The following is a 19039-nucleotide window of genomic DNA, read 5'->3' on the forward strand; positions in this document are numbered from 1 at the left end:
ACAGATGGAAAGTGTAATTAACTTCTAATTTCATGTTTCCATTGAAATTATATTTTCTATTTGCAGACTCTGCATTTCATTCTTGTTTTTTAGGACATCTTTGTAAGCTTTTTGTATTGATGTTTTAATAACAGAATAGTTATCCAAGTGACAATATTTCAAATTAAAAGCATTCACCTTCCCAACTCCTCTACCTAACTTTCCTGGGCCTCTCAGGAATGAGAAAGGACCTGTGAGTAATGCAAGTGAATGAATCTGTGCAGCATGTGAATAAGTCAGAGGAAGTGTGTGTTCTGAAACTGGATACTTAATTTGCATTTATCTCCAACTACCTTTTCTGGTGAAACTTAGAATAAATAACTACTAAAGTAGACTTCAGGCTCGTTTTATGACTGCTGAATCAGCCTAAGTTGTCAGTATTTACAGTTTTCTCTCTTAACAAAAAAGAACTGATGCCCCAAGGAAGGGGAGTTAATGTACCAGAAGTGTAATGCTGGTGTGAGTCTGATATGTAGAGCGAGCTTTCAAGGACTGAGTTTGTGATGTTGATAAGATGTGCTGCTTTCATTAGAAAAACTTGACAAATTACTCTGTAATCAGATTTTTTTTTTTGATAAAACTTAACTTCTCTGAACTACTCAACTGGTCGTTTTCTGCCCTCCAGGTGAAGCCTTCAGAAAAGATCATGGTCCATTCTGTGAAATACTGTTGAGTCTTAACAGCTGAATGTGACAGACGTAGCTTTGTGGCATTGCTGTTAAATCTAGCTGGAATAGCAGTTTTGGGACAATAGTAATTCTGTAATTATTGTGTTCTAGGCTTTGGGAGAGGAGAACATGTGTTTTTCATTAATTTTTAAGAAAAGGAAGAAAGTAAAATAACTTGCAGTCCTGTGCAGGCTTAACTGTATCTTCCTGCGAAATTCTCTGTAATTCATGCAGCAGCATGCCAGTTGTACAAATAAATACATTGATTCATCAAGTGAAACTGTATTTAATTATATTTTTTGAAGTAGCAATAGCTTGTCACGTGGTAAAGTTTACATTATGCTCACTTTTGAAGCTTCTTTGCAAAACAAAAACCTGGTGCTTCTCTCTCTGTAAAAGTTCTAGGCACTTTAGAAGTGAAATCCCACTATTAGTGAAGCCTGCTATTTTGAAGGACTTCTGAAAACTCCTTTAGAAATACTTTTTTCAAGGAAATTTTTCTGAAATAAAACATTAAAAATCTCTTAAAACAGCCAAAGGCCTTACTAACCAAAGCTCTGAATTTGTTATTTTATATAGTTTGCAGCTCTCTTTGCAGTATGGTGATCAGGGAGAGCTGTTAGAAATAGTTCCTACTGCTGTCCATTGAAGTATTAATTACAGTGGTCAAATTTTAGTCTCTCATGTAGTACTTAGTATTATCTCGTCTTAGTACTTAGTATTTATTACTTTACAGCCTGAATGGCTCCTCACCATTCAGAAGTTAAAATTGTCAATGCTAGCAGCTAAAGCTAGAAATAGAATTCAAGACAGGTGCAAAGAGTTGAGCATGAACTTTTCTGTGTCAAGAGGCTGAGTGCTTCCAGCGAGAGTGGTCCCAGCTGGTAGGTTCTGCGTGCTAGTACTGTTTCCTGGGAATGTGGCAGACCAGGTACAGATACCATCTGCAACAGAAGGCATTTTTCTTAAAGCATTTCCTTTATAGCAGGTATGGCTTTCATCTTTCTGTGGTTGAGTAGCATTAATTTACTTTTTTTTTGAATGAATGAGCCAGATGAGAAAGTGGCAAACAGAAATCTGAGTTGGTTTGTTGTTCTTGTTCAAGGTGTTGTTACAGTGAAAGCTTTTTAAAGCCAAACCAATACCTATCTTTAACAGTTAAAATTTTTTCAGACATATTTTTGATTTTTCTAGTCAAAATGTGAGTTCCACTGCTATTATTAAAGCTGTGACGCTGTGCTTCCCTTAACACACGCTTTCTGTATTTCAGAAACCGAAGTAACAGGGCACACCACAAATATTACTAATCTCCCTCCTGAAGTAATGGTGACCATTTTCAGTTACCTTAACCCCCAAGAGTTATGTCAGTGTAGTCAAGTAAGCACTGAATGGTCACAGTTGGCTAAAACTGGATCTCTGTGGAAACATCTTTACCCTGTTCGCTGGGCCAGAGGTAAGTTCCATTTAGCTCCTTCAAAAGCACATCAACTATCAGAATTTTTGGGCCTGTATAAAAGAGTGTTTTAGTATAGGCTGAGCCTGACAGCTGAGCATGTGAGGTGTATCTTTCTGACAAGGATAGTGTCCTGAAAATTGATCGAATGTTGAAAATCCCCAAAACATACATCCTGTCTTGTAGAATTAAGAAACTAGAAGTTGTCTTGGTTGAAACCTCTGAGCACATCTTGTATCCAGTTTACCTAGTTTTACTGAGATAAAACGCCCCTTTTTTTGCTTGTATGAATGCTAATAATATGTTCACTAATACAACATATGAATTATTAAATAATCTAAGGAGTTTTGACTTATAAATGCTGCTGTTAGACTTATATCAGTAAAATTATTTTCTTAGGTTACTAGGTAGAAATGAAATGTGTAACTGCAGAAAGGAAGTTCAAAATAAGTGCATTTCTAATGTTTCCTCACTATCTAGTGAAGCTTCAAAGAAAACTGAATGAATGTTTAGTTTTAGTATTGATTCTTTAGGTATATTACTTCAGTAATTTCTACTGCAGTAAGTGTTTTTTTTTTTTAACTTTTTTTCCCTCAAGAGTTTTTCCCTCAAACTCTTCTGTTAATTAGAATTTCCTGTTGAGAAGTGTGACCTTTGCAAAAGTACCTGTTCAAATAGACAAAATACTCTGTTTTCCAATGAGGCTAGTTTGTATTTGTAGCCTTATGTCCATATTTATGAGTATTAAAGAATCACTGGAGTATGGAACTGCAGGCTTCACAGTGCTGTCACAACAGTGACGTTCAGTAAAAGGAGAAAGTCTGCTGTTTAATAAGTCTTTTGTATGCCTTTAAGATTTTAAGAGAAAAAGCTGTGTTTATGTAACTTAGCTTTAGAGATACATAAAAACTAAAAAATTCTTTATGGCTTCTAAAATTTGTACAAGGCAGAGAGGAATTAAATAACTTCTTGGTCTGTTTTTTTTTTTTTGTTTGTTTGTTTGGATAAATCTTCCTGAAAGCAGTAGTTTGGTTCCTGAACTTCCAAAGACTAAGTGGAGGGGCTCCAAAGTTCAAATTCTTAAATTTGCATTTGCAACATAGTTGTCTTGATAATTCAGTGCTGCACACACACACAACAAAAAAAAAAAAAAAAAAGATAATAGGCAACTGCTTAAAATGAGTGCCTGGTTTGGCACAACAGGAAGCTGATCTCATGATGTACTGATTGTACTACTACAGTTATTTGTACAGAAGTGCTCTAACTGGGTGGAAGCTGCTCAGATGGGATTTGCTGCCACAGAGAGGGGAAAAGAATTGTATTTTTATGTAGGCTTAGTTAAATTTTTAACTTTTTTTGTCCTTCTAGTACGCAGAAGGCCTCTGAGGCTTCTAATGTAATATGAAGGTGGATTAAAGATTATGAGAAATGTTACCAAAACTTCGTGGTTGACAATCAATTAGGATTTCATTGTCATTGTGTTATTCATGGAAGAAACATTGTTCTTTTAGCTACTACTCAACAGGAGTTGCTCTTGCTTTAGGAAGAGTAGGGTTCCCCCCTGTAAGATAGTTAAATAAGGTGGTTTGTTTTTCAGTATGTGTACAGCAAGGGAGGCAGCAGAGCTGCTTATCCTGAGCCCAGCGTTCCATATATCCATAAAGTAGAAGTAAATTAATGCCTGTGCAGTAACCTCAAAGGGGAAGGGGTGCTCCACCAGCTAAAATAGCAGAGTTGTTGTTGATCTTCACATTCATCCAGGTGTTCTAAAAAATGTCTGTGTATTGATTTGAGTCATATGTACGTTACAAGTATTCTGTAGCTGTTTTAAGTAGAATACTTTTGGAATTTGGTGTTTTGTGATCTTGGAGTTGTCATGTGCAGGGACTAAAGCCAGGCTGGTTAACTGTATATTTGTGGTATTCTAGAGGAAAAGAAAGATATCTTCAACCAAGTGTTACACTAAAAGCTGATGAATAGTTTATTTACCGGAAGGAACTTGAGCACCCAGACAGTCCAAATAGTCCATGATTGTTTCTGTTATTTTTGTGATCGTATTGGTCCCTACTAAGCAGGGACATGTCTCAGACAGGCATAATAGGCTGTGAGTTCTGGGATGGTACTGAAACTGTTCGAAGAATCTTTTGAAGCTTAAGGATACAGATCAAACAAAGAATTATTTTAAGGTTTAGTCCAGTCTTAGTTGAGATGAATTCAAAATTCATTTATGTCTCTTAAATCAGGTCACAGTACACTGAAAAGCTATCAGTGCTGATTTCTGCTGCAGTGAGAAATTTTTATTAATGTCTTTTTCCTTCTTCTTTTTGGGGGTGGTGATGAGTAGGTGATTGGTATAGTGGTCCTGCAGCAGATACTGAGACCGAACCTGATGAGGAATGGGTGAAAAATAGAAAAGATGAAAGTCGTGCTTTCCAGGAATGGGATGAAGATGCTGACATAGATGAATCTGGTAGGTGAAGTTGATTTTGGTGAAGTGTTCTTTTTTTCCTGAAGATTACATGGCTGTAAGAAACAAGCGGAGTGGAAAAAAAGGGAGATGGAGGTTGGTAGAAGAGAAGCAGGCACCTGATTTTAATGACTGGAATTAATTTGTCTATGAAAAGCAAACATGAGAGCAGGTAGAAGAGTTATGGGGATGTGTCTGTAGGTACAGGCTGGGCTTCATCTCTTCAGAAAGTTTGGATGAATCATCTTGCATCCTGATGCACTCTAGGCTTGATTTAAAACTTGTCCCAAGCTGTTAAATTACAGCTATAGATATATCTATATATATATATGAAATGCCCTGTGAGATAATATTTTGATATCTAAAGCAAGTTGGTGGAAACAGCTGCCCAGGGCTGTCCTGAGCAGTACATAACCTGTAGTAAATATTTCTCTCCAAGTCCTTTAATGATTTTAAGTCTTTCTCTCTGGGTTAATTTTGCAGAAGAAGCAGCTGAAGATTCACTTGCCATTAATATAGCACAAATGGAAAAGCGTTTACTTCATGGCCTAATTCATCATGTCCTCCCGCTTGTAGGCTCCTCAGTGAAGACATTGGTATTGGCCTACAGTTCTGCAGTGTCCGGCAAAATGGTGTGTAATTTGAAATTTGCACTTAGTAATTTTGGATATGCAGTCTTTAATTAATGACTGATGTGTTTGGGTAGGATAAGTGGGTTGCAGTCCAAAACAATGCTAATTTGTAAGTTGTCTCTAGACACTGTGTGCAGCCTTAGTGGCTTGCACCTTTACTGATTATTTTCCTTTCTTTTTTCAGGTTAGACAGATCTTGGAGCTTTGCCCCAACTTGGAATATTTGGATCTCACTCAAACCGATATTTCAGACTCTGTATTTGAAAGGTTAGATAATTGTTGTTTCCTTTAACAAAAAAATTATAATCCAGGTTTTTGAGTGGCGGGGGAAACATTCAAACATTTCTTAGTCCTTTTCCAAGAAAGAAAGAGAATTCAAATTGGTAACTCCCATGTGACTTGTAACTAAGAACTAAACTAGGGTAAGAAATCACTGAAATACCAAGTAAAACATGTAACTTTGTAGTGGCCATTTAAAATTCTCTGTCTTCACTATTGGATGCTTTTTACCTATCAGTATATAGGTATAACAATAGCCAGAACAATAGTTGTGTTTTTGCTCTAGCATTAAGAACTTGTCCATAGATTTTTATGGAGTTGCTCAGTTAAGGAAGTTCTCTTGGTCTGCTACAGCTGGTAGGGTGTGGAATACTGCTATTTCAGACACTCAAATGAAATGATAGGCAAAGCTCTAAGACTTAGGTGTATTGTCTGTGGATTCCTGAGTTTTACTGAGGCCTGCAGAAATGTCATTGATGTCAGTGGGATGGTGTATGGATGCAGAACCTGCACCAGTGGTTCTTACTGTGGTATTGAAACTCAGCGGGTATTTCAGTGTTCTGCATTTACATCATGTAGTGCTCTCATGTAGTGTGAACACCACACAAAATCTTACCACCATGGATGCTGGTAGCAACACCCAGCAGCTTGTATAAGAAGTCTTATTTGGAATAAAAGCTTTATAGAATTTTCAGAGCTCAGAAGTCAACCTTTGTGAGCTTTTTTCAATATCTAGTGAAATTTACTTTATTTGTCACTCATCATATATCTGTATTTACAACATTCCAATTTGTAACTATGAAAATGAGTTTGGCTTGCTCTAAATACAAATAATTACTTATAGAAGTAAATTACATATAGTAAATTTATAGCAAAATTTGATCAATTAAAATATTTATATAAATTAAAATGTAATATAACTTTACTTATAGTAAATACACTTAAAGAAGTAAGTGAAAACAACATTAACTATGGATAGGTAAAGGTCAGTTAAATCACTTACATAATTTTATAGCTAATAATGTAAAAATATTACTGTAGATAAAACTTCTATTCCACTTGAAAAAGGTAAGACTGAGCAAATTTTTGTTAAAATGAAAAAGTCTGATTTTTAATTAGTGATGAAATAATTAGAAACAGAGGATCTGTTTCAGGAATCCATCTAGTATTCCTAGAAGAAATGGGAAAGGACAGGAGGACATATGATCCAAGTACACTGGCATTTCAGCCAAGCTTGAGAAACTCAAAATTCTAGAAATTACAACTGTTACAAGGCTTCAAACTCAGTATGGAATCTCAGATGTATTTTGGGGGGGTGAAATTTGCTAGTTCAGTATTTTCAGCCTTTTGAGAAGTAACTTTGATGTTTAGTAACTCAGATGTCTCTTGGTAGCTTCTGGTGAGTATAATGCACTTTTTTTTTTTTAAATTCTTAGGTGTGTATTTGGTGCTTGCAGTTTGATCTATTATTCAAACATTTGTTCAGTATATAGCAAATTTGGACTTCTTTTAAGTCTCAGTATGTGGAGAAATATAAGTTGTTACTGATTCATGAATGATTTCACGTCTCTAGACATAATTTTTCTAGGCATATACAGAGCACTTGGAGTATCTAATCTGTCTGGGGTAGCTTCTTTGTATATTATGTGAACTAATACAAGTATTTTACTTGTTAAGTGTTTTTTCATATTTTTAGCCTTAACAGCTATTTCTGAGCAAAAACTAAAAAAACTCAACCACCACTACTCAACCAAACCACTTTTCTTTCCCCCCTCTGATTTCAGCTGGTGTTCAGTTGGCTGTTGTCAAAATCTACGCCACCTTGATCTGTCTGGATGTGAAAAAATTACAGATGTGGCTATAGAGAGGATTTCCAGAGCACTGGGTATCATATCAACTCATCATACCAGAGGTATTCTGAAAAGCTGCAGGAACAGGAACACTAAGACTTGGTGGAAAAACAGAGAGATTACTCTGCAGTCCAACCAGAAGTATAATGGTTTGCATGAAATCAGCAATGAAAAACTCATTCAGGGAGGAAATGGTGAGCAGCACTGGACTAAACCTGACGGCTCAGAAAACTTCAGTTCTGCTTATGTGTGGATGCTAGATGCAGATGATTTAGCTGACATTGAAGATGCTGCAGAGTGGAGACACAGAAATGTTGAAGGATTTTGTCTTATGGAACCAACATCCCATATTAATTGTTCTGCATTGTGCTACAGTAGAGACATTTATGGGTTAAGGACTAGAGGGTGGCAGCAGCACTGTGCTTCTACTGACTTGATTTACTGCGGTCACTCATTTTGTTGTGCTGGCACAGCACTAAGAACTATTCGAGCACTTCCAGAGTCCTCTGCACTGTGTAAAAATCCAATAAGGACTAAGCAGTCAGAGAAAAAAGACTCTGCATACTCTGGGAGTGAAAAAACAGAGGAAGAGACTGCACGAGTTCTTCAGTTTCTCAGTCTGTCAGGCTGTTACCAGATAACAGACCGTGCTCTCAGGTGAGGAGACATTTTCAAACTATTTTGCTGCCGGATATTTTTACTAATTTTATTTGTTGGGCCATTCTGGGATGAATCTGCCTCATTTCGGTAGAAACATTTTTATTGAAGAAAATGGTAAGTTTTAAGTGGTCTTCTTAAATAGTTACAGTACTAGACTTGAAAACTTTTTCCAGCTTTTCTTTTGGAGAGAACAGTAAAATCTTTTATATCTGTCTTCTGAAGTCAAGTGTTTTTATGAATTTGTTGTTCTATAGAGTATTAATGATTTTAGATTTCTTAGTGATTTATTGTTAAGAAATTGTGTTGCTTCACCAATTTTTTCATTATGCCTGCAGTGTGCTTGAAACTCTGTAAAACTGGAGTAACATCTTAATTAACATAATTTAGGGACAGGCTGAATCAATGGGCTGAGGCCAGTCTGTTCAATGAGATGAAGTGCCAGGTCCTGCCCTTGGGTCGTAACAACCCCAGGCAGTGCTACAGGCTGGGGGCAGAGTTTGCTGCAAAGCAGCCTGGTAGAAAAGGACCTGGGATTGCTGTTTGACAGCGAGTGAACACGAGCCAGCTGTGCCCAGGTGGCACCTGGCCTATACCAGCAATAGTGTGCCCAGGACCAGGGCAGTGACCGTCCCTTTGTTCTTGGCACTGGTGAGGCCACACCTCAAATCCTGTGCTCACTTTTGGACTCCTGACTGCAAGAAAGGCATTGAGGGGCTGGACTACACCCAGAGAAGGGCAGCAGAGCTGGGGAAGGGTCTGGAACACAGGTCTGGTTCCTGTGCTATTTGCTGTAGTATACTGAGGAGTAGTGTGAGGTGCTGCTGGCATCAATTTGTCTCTCCTGAGATTTTGTCCCCATTTGATGTTCACAAGTACAGCTATTCAGATGTCTCCTATGATTCTTCTGACACTCACTCACTCACCAGTCTTACCCTTCCTCAGGGTATGCTTCAGATATCTGAGCTTTGTGTTGGAGCTTGTTTCTCTTTGAGTGTTGCAGCAGACTTGTCCTGACAAATTTTGTTGCGTGCTGATTAGGTTGTGCTGTATGTATTTTACATATTACTGGTCTGGTTTTTCATGACTCAGAGTGTGGGAGCAAAGGGACAGTTGGTCACTGAGTCACAGCAAGGATTTAATTGCATTGCTGGTTTGCTATTGGTGCTTTTTGGGTAAAAGTATTTAGAAGCTGAGACTGTGTTACAAAAAGTGCTTCTTGTAGTCACAAAAATACTTGAAGTCCCCGGGGAAAGAGAGTGAAACCCCCTAATACAAACATGTGCCAGTCCGTTTACTTCATATAAGTTGTTACCTGATAGCTGGTTTTGTGGCCTGCAGTTCTGCTTCTCCCTGCTGACAGGAGAAACTTGTACAGTGATGCTCTGAAGGCATCTTCAATTTTAAGTCCTGGCTTGAATCTACAGTTTGGTGATTCAAGCCTGGTGGTTTTTTTTCAGGTGAGTGAGCTTGTTTTTGCTTGAACTTGGGCTGGCTGCAGAGAGCAGGTTCATGTGGAATAATTGCTCAGGTGTGGTACATCTCTGTGCCTCTTGAATCAGCAGCCAAATTCTCTTGCACTCAGAGAAAGCAAGAGAATTTAATTTGAACAATAAGATGGTGTGTTGGCAGAGAAAAGCTCTGCTGTCAGTCCTAGGAAAACACAAATTTGGATTCCAAAATAAGTTTAAGAAAAAAAAGGGTCAAACTTTGGGAAGCATAATGTACCAAACTTGGGAGTGTCATGTTTTAGTGTTAGATGAGGAATATACATCACCTTGGAAGAGCTGACAAAATAATTGGTATTTTGAAGAAGAATGGCTTTGTAATTCTTCAAAATAGTCTGTCATCTCTGGTGTCATCCATAAAAAAGTGGTTTCCCACTAAAGTTTTTCTATGGAATTGTTAGCTCATGTAGAAATCTGTTCAGGTCTGTTGTGTGGCTTCAGGGGTGATCCCCCTTTAAAAGAGAGTGTGGAAGTGCCAGGTTTAAAACTCAGTAGTTCATTGGAGGTGTGTCTGTTGGAAGAGGTGCAGTAGGTCTGTGATGGGTGATGCAATGGGGCACTTGTCAGTGCTTGCCGTGCGGGCTCTTAACGCGTCTCTTCTGTGTGTCCACAGGGCATTGACTCTGGGAGGAGGACTGCCGCATTTGGAACACCTGAACCTCTCGGGGTGTCTCACTGTAACTGGTGCAGGCCTGCAGGAGTTAGTTTCTGCATGTCCCTCTCTAAAAGATGAACACTTTTACTACTGTGACAACATTAACGGTAATGTCTTTCTATGAAGATGTGATACTTTTCTGGGGAGCGATGCTTGGTGTAGGGACTTTTTAGAAGAAAAAGAACCACCAAAACCTCACCTTTTTTTAATGTCTGTGTAGCACTGGGTTTCACAGATTAATTACAAAATTTTGACTGTTAAATCAGTTTTACCTAGTTTTTGGGGTTGTTGTTGTAATATTAGTACAGTTCTGTATTACATAGGAAAGCATTTTTAGTGCCTGTATCTCTTAACTTAGTTTAGCATAACTAATAGGGGTAGAAAGTAAGTCTCCATATAGCTGCTATTACCACTGTAAACCATCCAGTGGTATGTTTTCTGTATGGTCATAACCTCAGACAGAGGCTTCATTAGGTTGGTACCAAAGCAGAGATTTTTAGGAAACCAGTGATGTGTGTTTTGTCATGCAAACCTCCCATATTGCACTAGTTTTAGTATAGGATATTTTTGATTCTACCATCATATGTCCTTATGGAAAATGTAATTCAGTTTTTTTTTCTGGTTTTGCTTGAGTCAGTAACTTAGGGATGGATCTAAGCTGGAGAAGGATCTGTATAAATGCATAAAGTCTGTTCATGGTGCAAGTCTTTTCAGTGTTTACCACACTGGAATTCAGTCTCTTAAGTCCAGTAAGCATTCCTAGCATTAGAGATGGGAGCCATGGTGTGACTGGTATTCTGTGTGTGAATTTAAAACAGGTAAGTGCAACAGAAGGCAAGGGAAAAAGATGATGATAACCGAGTTCACAGGCCTGTACATCTAATTGTGTGTAAACCAAAAGTGTATTTCCTGGTAGTTCATGGTGTCCAGCTCAATAATTTGCATCTGTATTGAGATGCAGCCCCAGCCTGGGTGTACCAGATGCCAGAGCTTTGGTATTGCAAGTAAATCTGTACTGATATTTAGGTATTCAATCCATTGAAATCGATACAAGATGATGCACTTGGATTGGATCATAATATTAGAAGTAAAAGTATTAAATCTTATCTTGTTTCCATAATTTTTGCACTTTATACACTTTTTTGACACTGCTTTTTTTTTTCTTTAGAGACGCTTGCTCTTTGTTACTTCCTTGCATTCTGTCTAGACTACAGCATTTAAAAAACTATTTTCTGTTGTCTTTCATTCCACCTGAAAATTTTAAGGTTCTTTTTTTAAAAAAATCCTTCACTGACTCTCTTTCCTGCATTATGTTGAGTTTAAAGATGTCTTCAAAGACCAGTTAGAATCCTGTTGCTTTTACATCTGATTGCTTGCTACTTTTCCTCTGTTTGTACTTCTGTCAGTAAGACCAGACATAATTTGTTCTCAGACATTTCTGTTTTTCATCTTGTCCCTATGACATGCATCATAACGTCTTTGTATGAGTTTACAAAGCCCAAATCTGTGTGGGAGTTCACCACTTCTAAGCTTAGCTGTTTCATAGTATCCTCAAGAAATTATTTAAATTTAAACAGAATATTTTTTAATTATTCTGTAAAGTTGTCTGATCCTCTTCCTGTTTTATTCCTTTCTTTTGCTGCCTGCTGGAATCTGTGAGCCTATAAGCTCTGCTTAGTTCTCTAAAGCATCATGCATGGCTTTGGATCAACAGTTATTCCTGTAGAGAGAAGTGCACAGGACAGTGAGGCTGTAATGGTCTGACTTATTACATCTGTGAAGAAATAATGTCATCTCAGAAATTCGTGGCTTTATGGAAAGTAGCTTTTATAAATGAATTCCCTGCAGTTTTGTCTGGGTTTTGTTCCTTGCATTTTCAATCCAACTTCATTGTGATAGGGCTGTTCAGTGTGAAACTGATGCGTTATTCCATTCTGTGGGCAGCAGGATTCCTACAGTAGCTGTTTCTGTATCGTTTGGAACTTCCAAAGTAACTAGGGGAAGCAGTAGCTGTTTCATTTAAATCAATCCCGATCTGAAGCTGTTTGTTTATTTGCACATTTACAGATTGTATTACTAACTGCTGCACAAAGTTTACTGATCTATAAGCATGTACAGAATAATTTCATTATTTTCTTTGCCCACCAGCTTACCAGTGATTGTTTTCAGGGAAGGAGGTGTACTCTGAGATCAGAGGTTGGAAAACCTGTTGGTCTTACAGAAAAAAAAAATGGAGCCAACAGCATGGAATTTAGCCATCTATGAATAATAAAGATACAACTTTGTCATCTGTTGATGAATAAGGGCTTTACTTTTACCTGCAGCTTATTTTCAGATTTTTTTTTTTCCTATAAACACTAAGCCTAATGGAACCTTAGACACAACCCAGCTTCATTGGAATTTCTTTGTGGAGGGCTTGATGCACGTATTTGGTAGGCACATTGGTCGCAATTTTTGTATTTTCAGCAGGTGCTGTTCTACCTTTTTAGTACAGCAAGACTAGAAAGGTAGAGCAGCTATGGTGTAGTAGTTGGGTTTGAGTCTGACTGCTGTTGCACACCAGTAACATGGTACAGTTTTTATGACCAGAAGCCATGAATTTGCATACGCTTCCAGATCTGTTTTGTGTTGATTTACTGTTAGCTTCACTTCAGTTTTTGTTTTGCATACTAATGTTTAGGATCTCTTATACTTTTCACAGTGCTGGAGACTTGGAGTTAGATAACCCTCAGCTGCAGCTGAAAACAAAGCTGTCAGTGTACATCCCTTCTAATGGCTGATTTCATTTGTCTAAAACAAATTTGGTTTTGGATCACACTGAACTCAGCAAGAGGAGTTTAATGTTTGAGTTATATGTTGCCACTGAATTCTTATTTTCCTAAGGCTGTTTTGTCCAGCTGTGTCCATTCTTCTGACCTATTTCTCTGTTTTAAAGCATTGAGTGCTTTCAGCTTTGGCATTATAAAAATGGGGCTCCCTAATTTCTGCAGCAGTAGCTCTTTGCAGCATTTAAGTATGCTTTCAGTTTCTAGAGTTTTTTTTAAATTATGTAGTCCTCGGGTTCTGTAATTAAAGAAATAGGGCATTAATGAAATAAAGTTTGATTCTAATTATTCAGTCTTCCGGCATTTAAAATGTCACTGGTCATAGTTGCTCTGTCTTTCAGCAGACAAGCCAAGACTTTGCAAGTTCTTTTAAGCTGTACAGACTGCTGTGTGCAGACTTACATGGGAACACAGTGTTCCAAGTGTAGGTCTCAGTCTGAATTCTACAGATTACCAGTGTACTCACAAATCTCTGAAAGGATATTATATGGTGGTGGCAGCTGGTTATGCTGGCAGGAGTGGTTCTTTTAATATGGTCTTGGTCTGTGTTGTCATGTGTTCTTGGTGGAATGCCAAACTTCATTCTAGAGAATTCTGACTAATTTTTGTTCTACTAGTACATGTAACAAAATGGAGTAATCAAATAGTTCTGCTCCTCTCCTATATTACTAAATGTGTTTATGTGTTCACCACAAGTACAGAGACCTCACCTCTATTCTGAGTCCCCTAAGCATCTGAGTAATCAGATGTGCATGTAAAGAGCATTACAGTAATCCACTTTAGTAGTAACTAAACCAGTAACGTAGACTGTGTCAGCTTAGATGAGAATCTGATTAACTTTGCTTTCCCAGGTGAACCCAAAACACATTTAATTTAGCCCTTCACTGCTAGCACTTACTAGGCTTTCACAGAGGGACCCTTCACAGAGGGAAATACGCTTCACCTTATGATCCACTGCATGTACTGTTCCTTCCCCACATTTCTATCACATGTTGTTTTAAAAGACTACATTTTGGGCTCCTTGTTCAGTCCATCTGGCTCATCCGTGTCAGGATGTTTTATTACATGAGCCAGAACCTGACACTGCAATACCCAGTGGTTGCTTGCTATACTTGCCCATCAAAACTGTCAAAGTTCATTCAAAATCATCAGCTGGTCCTCAAAGTGTGCAGTGTGTGAAATTGCTGTATGGAGCAGTGTCCTCCTAGATACCCAGTGCATTGCTAACTGGGCTGTGCTGAAAGCAATAATGGGCAAATGAAGATGTGAGATAGTAGAAGAGGTTGCCAGAAAGATGGTGCAGGATTCATCCCTGGCACATTTGGGATTAGGCTGAAAGGGATTTCTGAGCAACCTCATCTAACTGAAGATATGCCTGATTGTTGGAACTAGATGATGTTTAAAGGTCCCTTCCAACCCAGACTATCCTGTGATTCTATGGAAGTGATTCATCTCCACTGTTGTGTTGAAATGACCATCACACTGGACAATATGAAAGGAATATATGCGGTTACCATATTGCTTAACCTAATGCATCAATGAGGTGACAGGAGTTGGAGACCTCATATACAGAGTCCAGAGGAAACAGAAGACAGTGTTCTTTTGGCAAGATTAAAGAGGCCATTTGAATTTAAACAGAGAGAATTCTAAAACAAAGTCTAGTCCAAATGAGGTCAGTAGCAAAGACTGGGTAAGTCAGAGGTTACAAAGCCAAAGAGATGTAGCCAAAGGTCAGTGGTAGTAAATAAATCCAGGGAAACAAACCCAGTGTCCATGGCTATCAAAAGTAAAGGCATTTGAATTTCGCTGTCTGTTCCAAATGTAAAAAAGAACAAACTAAGCAGTAGGGATTTTATAGAGGAGGTAAATGACTTGTGATGGAGGAGATCAACTGACATGTCAAACCATAAATAACTCAAACCCAGATAGCCTTACTGTTAAAACAGCCATTAATGATATTGACTACCTTGTTATAATAAGAGCATAAAATACCCTCCAAATGATGGGAATTGCCCATATAAGAAAGAATTCAGGGAGGGCAGATTTCAGAAGATACAGTTGAACCCTCAATGTTTCATTTTATCTGAATTCTTTCTTACAGGCTATAAAGGAAAGTTAGTTTTGGTATGAGGATTAGACATGGGGCAAGAAATGCAGTGTGGGAAGAAGGGTGAAATTCCACTGTGATATGCTTAATGTAATTTGTAAGTCAGTGCCTAATAAATTGGGAAATGAACATAAAAGCTTTTCAGATGGTCCAATTTACTTAGAAGTATCCAAATTTTTCAGATTTTAAGTTGCTGTTAAAGTGATTTAAATTTAAAAACTGAAAGCTAAAGATAATCCTAAAGATAATCCTAAAAACTAAAGGATGGGAAGAAAGGGCTTAATGGTTGCTGTTAGGAGAGGAACCTGGGAGGTGACAGCTTTCTCCCTGTTCCCCTCCCAAGAGTTCTGTGCTGAGATCAGTCTTACTCAGCATTTCCCTTGTGTTGTGGTGTAAGAAATGCACACAGTAATTTCCACGTTTTTGAGTGGTGCTCTGTGGTCTTCAAGTAATGATACTGATGATTTCTAGAAGCTTCACTAATAGCTGTATGTGTGGTTGAAGGTCTGGGTGGCTGGGAGTAATCAAACTGTGATTGCATGAAATGGAATTCAAAGCTGGCAGGTGCAGTGTGGAGATAATGATTTCAGAGAGCTGTTGGTGCTAATTCTGAGATCTTTCCTATTTGCAGCAGCAGCCAAAAAAAGCCACCAATGTTACCATCGTCAGGGTGGTGAGAACAAGATAGAGGGTGCTGTGCTTGGTCCTGGAAGCCTTGGGGCACTCTCATGTGGAGCACTGCATGCGGGTTTGGTCTCCCCATCCTGAGGAGAGCATGGAGTTACAGAAGATACAGAAGAGGCCTTCTAAAAAGTTAGGGAACTGGACACTCAAAAGGCTGGATGTTTCAGTCTGGGAATGAGATGGCTGAAAAGGGGGCATGACTGTTACAGAACTGGGAAAGCAGTAGATGAGGTGAATGTGCAGTGGTAGTTCTCCAAATTTTGCAGTGTTAGAGCTCAGGGGCACTGGGTGAATTTTACACAGATGCACAGTGTAGTGAAGTTCTGGAATTTGGTCCTGTGCAGAATTGTGGAAGGAGATATAAAAAGAGGCTAAAAACCCGCATGCACAACTGAGCCATAAACAAATACTGAAGGAAATGGACTTAAGTGTCCCTGATGCAACAGTTGGGGTGCTGGAAAAACACAAAAGGTGTGCGTGATAGGCTTATATCATGTCCCTAGACACCAGTTGCTGTTGCCATTGGTGAAGGTAGCGTTAGATGGAGCATTGGTCAAACCTAGAAGTTTGTATGTTCCAGTTAGGAGCATGAGGAATAACAAAATGAGCAAGAAAAGAATGGAAAAAAATACTGAATTATACTGAGAATTCCCTTTCTTGGGATGTTGCGGTTCTGTATGTTTTGTCAACAAGCATTTTGCTAGAAATGTGACAGTTGCTTCAGAATCATTGCTGTGCTGTATAGTTGTAGCAGTGCTCGGGAAGGTCAGCTACGACTTGGAAAATGCTGCTGCACAGAACATGCTCTGCTAAGCCAGCTGTTCAGAAGCACCAAGTCTCCTTTATAAAGGACTTTTGAAAAAGCTTTCAAACTCTAGCTCGTAAGTGGCATGGAGGATCAAAATTTAGTTCAGCTGAATAAAAAGATCTGAAAAGGAAAATGAGTTTATTGACCAATGAAAAGTTCACTATACTGTAACCATAGTCTTTTATTACAGTTTCAGGTTTTATTCAGTCTCATGTATCTTAACTTATTTTCAGTATAGAGTATTGCTTATTGGTCTGTGGCATGAAGTAGGAAGCTGGTTTCAAGACTCCAGATTCTTGGAAATCAATTGAATTATGGCTTTACTGTTGAAGGAGGTAAAAAAAGCCAGATATGGCATGGTGCCTTAGTTCATTAAAAGATTTTATTAGAATTTCTAAATACATTAAAAACACCTGAAATATTTGTTGATTTGTTTCTCATACAAATGGGGAAAATGTGTGTTGTCCTGGTTAAGTCTTCACCACCTTTTTTGAGTTGGCTCAGCAACCCACTTCCAGTGTTTGTCAGGTGCCAGAGTTCAGCCAGCCTGAGTGTAAATGGGTCTCAAAGCAGGCATATGGCTGAAGGAAATAAAACCCTGTTTGAATAAATACAATAATTTCTTATCTCATGGTCACTTTAACATTTTACGTGAAAGGAGTAAGTGAAGGTAAGTGGAGGTGGGTAGAGTTACAGTGTTGGTTTGTGCTTTCTGTGCTTGCAACTCATTCTTTTTTTCTGAATGGCTCATTTTTAGCCTTATGGCTTCTGATGACTGCAGCGATACTAAGGTGATTACTGTCTTTAGTTTTTGAATTTCCAGTTAAGAGTATGTGAGAGCCTGGCCAACCATGAAGTGCTCGTGGAAGAAAAAAAAAAAAACCTTCCAGGCTAAAAAACTGTTTCCATTACCACAGACAGTTTTGGAGGTTATAGTTTCTGTAGTAATGATCATCTGAATTTGAAAAATGGGAATTAAAAATACATTGTCAGAACCACTCAGTTCTGGAGCTATGGCAGCTTGTGTAAAGTTGCTCATTTAGAGTTGCTTATGGTACTTCTGTGTAATTTGGGATGCGTTATCTTCATAGGATTAAGCTATGGAACAAAAATCTCTTGAAAAATACCTGTTCCCAGTGAGGTTTTTACACCATGATAGTACTGGCAGCATTTCAGACTTCACGGTACTGAATAAAGTGTAGTGCATTGTTTATGAGAGTTATGAATCTAAATGAGTGGCCTTTCCTTCTTTTCACGTTTCTGTTGTTTTTGTGCAGGTCCTCATGCTGAAACCGCCAGTGGATGCCAGAATTTGCAGTGTGGTTTTCGGGCCTGCTGCCGCTCTGGCGAATGACCGCTGACATCTGATCTTTCGGTCTACTTCCCTTAGCTGAGCAGGCTTCCTCTCATGCACTTTACTTACAGCTCGCATCTTGTGTTAACAATCCTTGGAGTGAGACTTGTTATACTAGCCTGACCCTGCCCACAACTTCAGAATCTTAATTATGAGTGTACTGTACAGTGTTGTAACAATCTCACAACCTCATTTGGCTTGAAGGGTGTTGGGTTTTATTTTACATAATTTGGGGAAGATGGGAAAATCTTCGGATTTTTTTTTAAGGCCACTTTATTCAAGTTTTGGCACTTAACTGTACTTTACTGAATTATTTTGTGTTAGGTGACTTTCTTTTTTTAATTTTAAATCCGTAAGTACAATATAAACCTCTGCAGAGAATTTGAATTTTACTGTTTGCATTTGGGTAACAATTGTACATCTTTAGGAGCCTGGTTTCTTCCCCTTTCCTCTCATCCTGAAGTTGTTCTTTATATTGCAAAATTAGGGAAATTGCCACCTTCCTTTTGCATTTGGTTTTGTATTTGGGCTTGAAAGACATAAATAAAACATTCCCACCTATAAAACATGTGTGCAGCAGTTGAGTATCTACACTTCTAGAGTGCCATGCCAGAGGGCTGCAGAGGTTGGGCAGGTGGGTGGGTGTTGTCATGGTTGCAGAGCTGTGAACAGTACAGTGTACATGGGGGTTTTGGTTTGGTTTTATGGTGCCATGACTCTGCTAAGTTGCATTTTTGAAACAGCTTCCAGGAAAGTCAGTTTTCATTAATCTGAACTCTGTGAAAGACAGCAATACATTTTCGATAGTTAAAAAGATTCCTCTCTGGACAGTAGAGACTGGCAGGGAACAGAAGTTCTGTTGTGATGAGTGAAATGTGTGCTAGGAAGATATGAGCAGTGCATGAGTGTGTGTGTGTGTGCTGGTATGAGGGAGAGCCCACTGTGTGAGGGATGAGTACTGTAGTCCATGGCAAGCTGTACACTTCGATGGCCACCTGCTCATGGTTGGCACAATTGCAGGCTGGTTTTTTCTACAGCAGAGGAGGGGCAGGT

The 19039-nt window shown here is 38.6% G+C and overlaps 1 protein-coding gene across 4 annotated transcripts in view; it reads left to right on the plus strand.

The window, feature by feature from the left end:
• FBXL5 (F-box and leucine rich repeat protein 5) overlaps window positions 1–18552 on the plus strand; it is a 32662-nt gene extending 14110 nt beyond the window's left edge. For 3 of the 4 annotated variants that reach the window (XM_053976136.1, XM_053976138.1, XM_053976139.1), the window contains exons 5-12: window positions 1978–2160; window positions 4505–4630; window positions 5111–5259; window positions 5444–5526; window positions 7323–8045; window positions 10167–10315; window positions 15772–15953; window positions 17910–17931. In XM_053976136.1, coding sequence (XP_053832111.1) covers window positions 1978–2160; window positions 4505–4630; window positions 5111–5259; window positions 5444–5526; window positions 7323–8045; window positions 10167–10315; window positions 15772–15908 — 1550 coding nt within the window. In that variant the 3' untranslated portion in view covers window positions 15909–15953; window positions 17910–17931. Of the gene's footprint in view, window positions 1–1977; window positions 2161–4504; window positions 4631–5110; window positions 5260–5443; window positions 5527–7322; window positions 8046–10166; window positions 10316–15771; window positions 15954–17909 lie in introns of all 4 variants that reach the window. The other variant, XM_053976137.1, reaches the window with a different exon arrangement.
• Window positions 18553–19039: the final 487 nt, after the last annotated feature.

The sequence above is a fragment of the Vidua macroura genome, chromosome 4 (assembly GCF_024509145.1).
Source record: "Vidua macroura isolate BioBank_ID:100142 chromosome 4, ASM2450914v1, whole genome shotgun sequence".
Taxonomy (NCBI): Eukaryota; Metazoa; Chordata; class Aves; order Passeriformes; family Viduidae; genus Vidua; species Vidua macroura.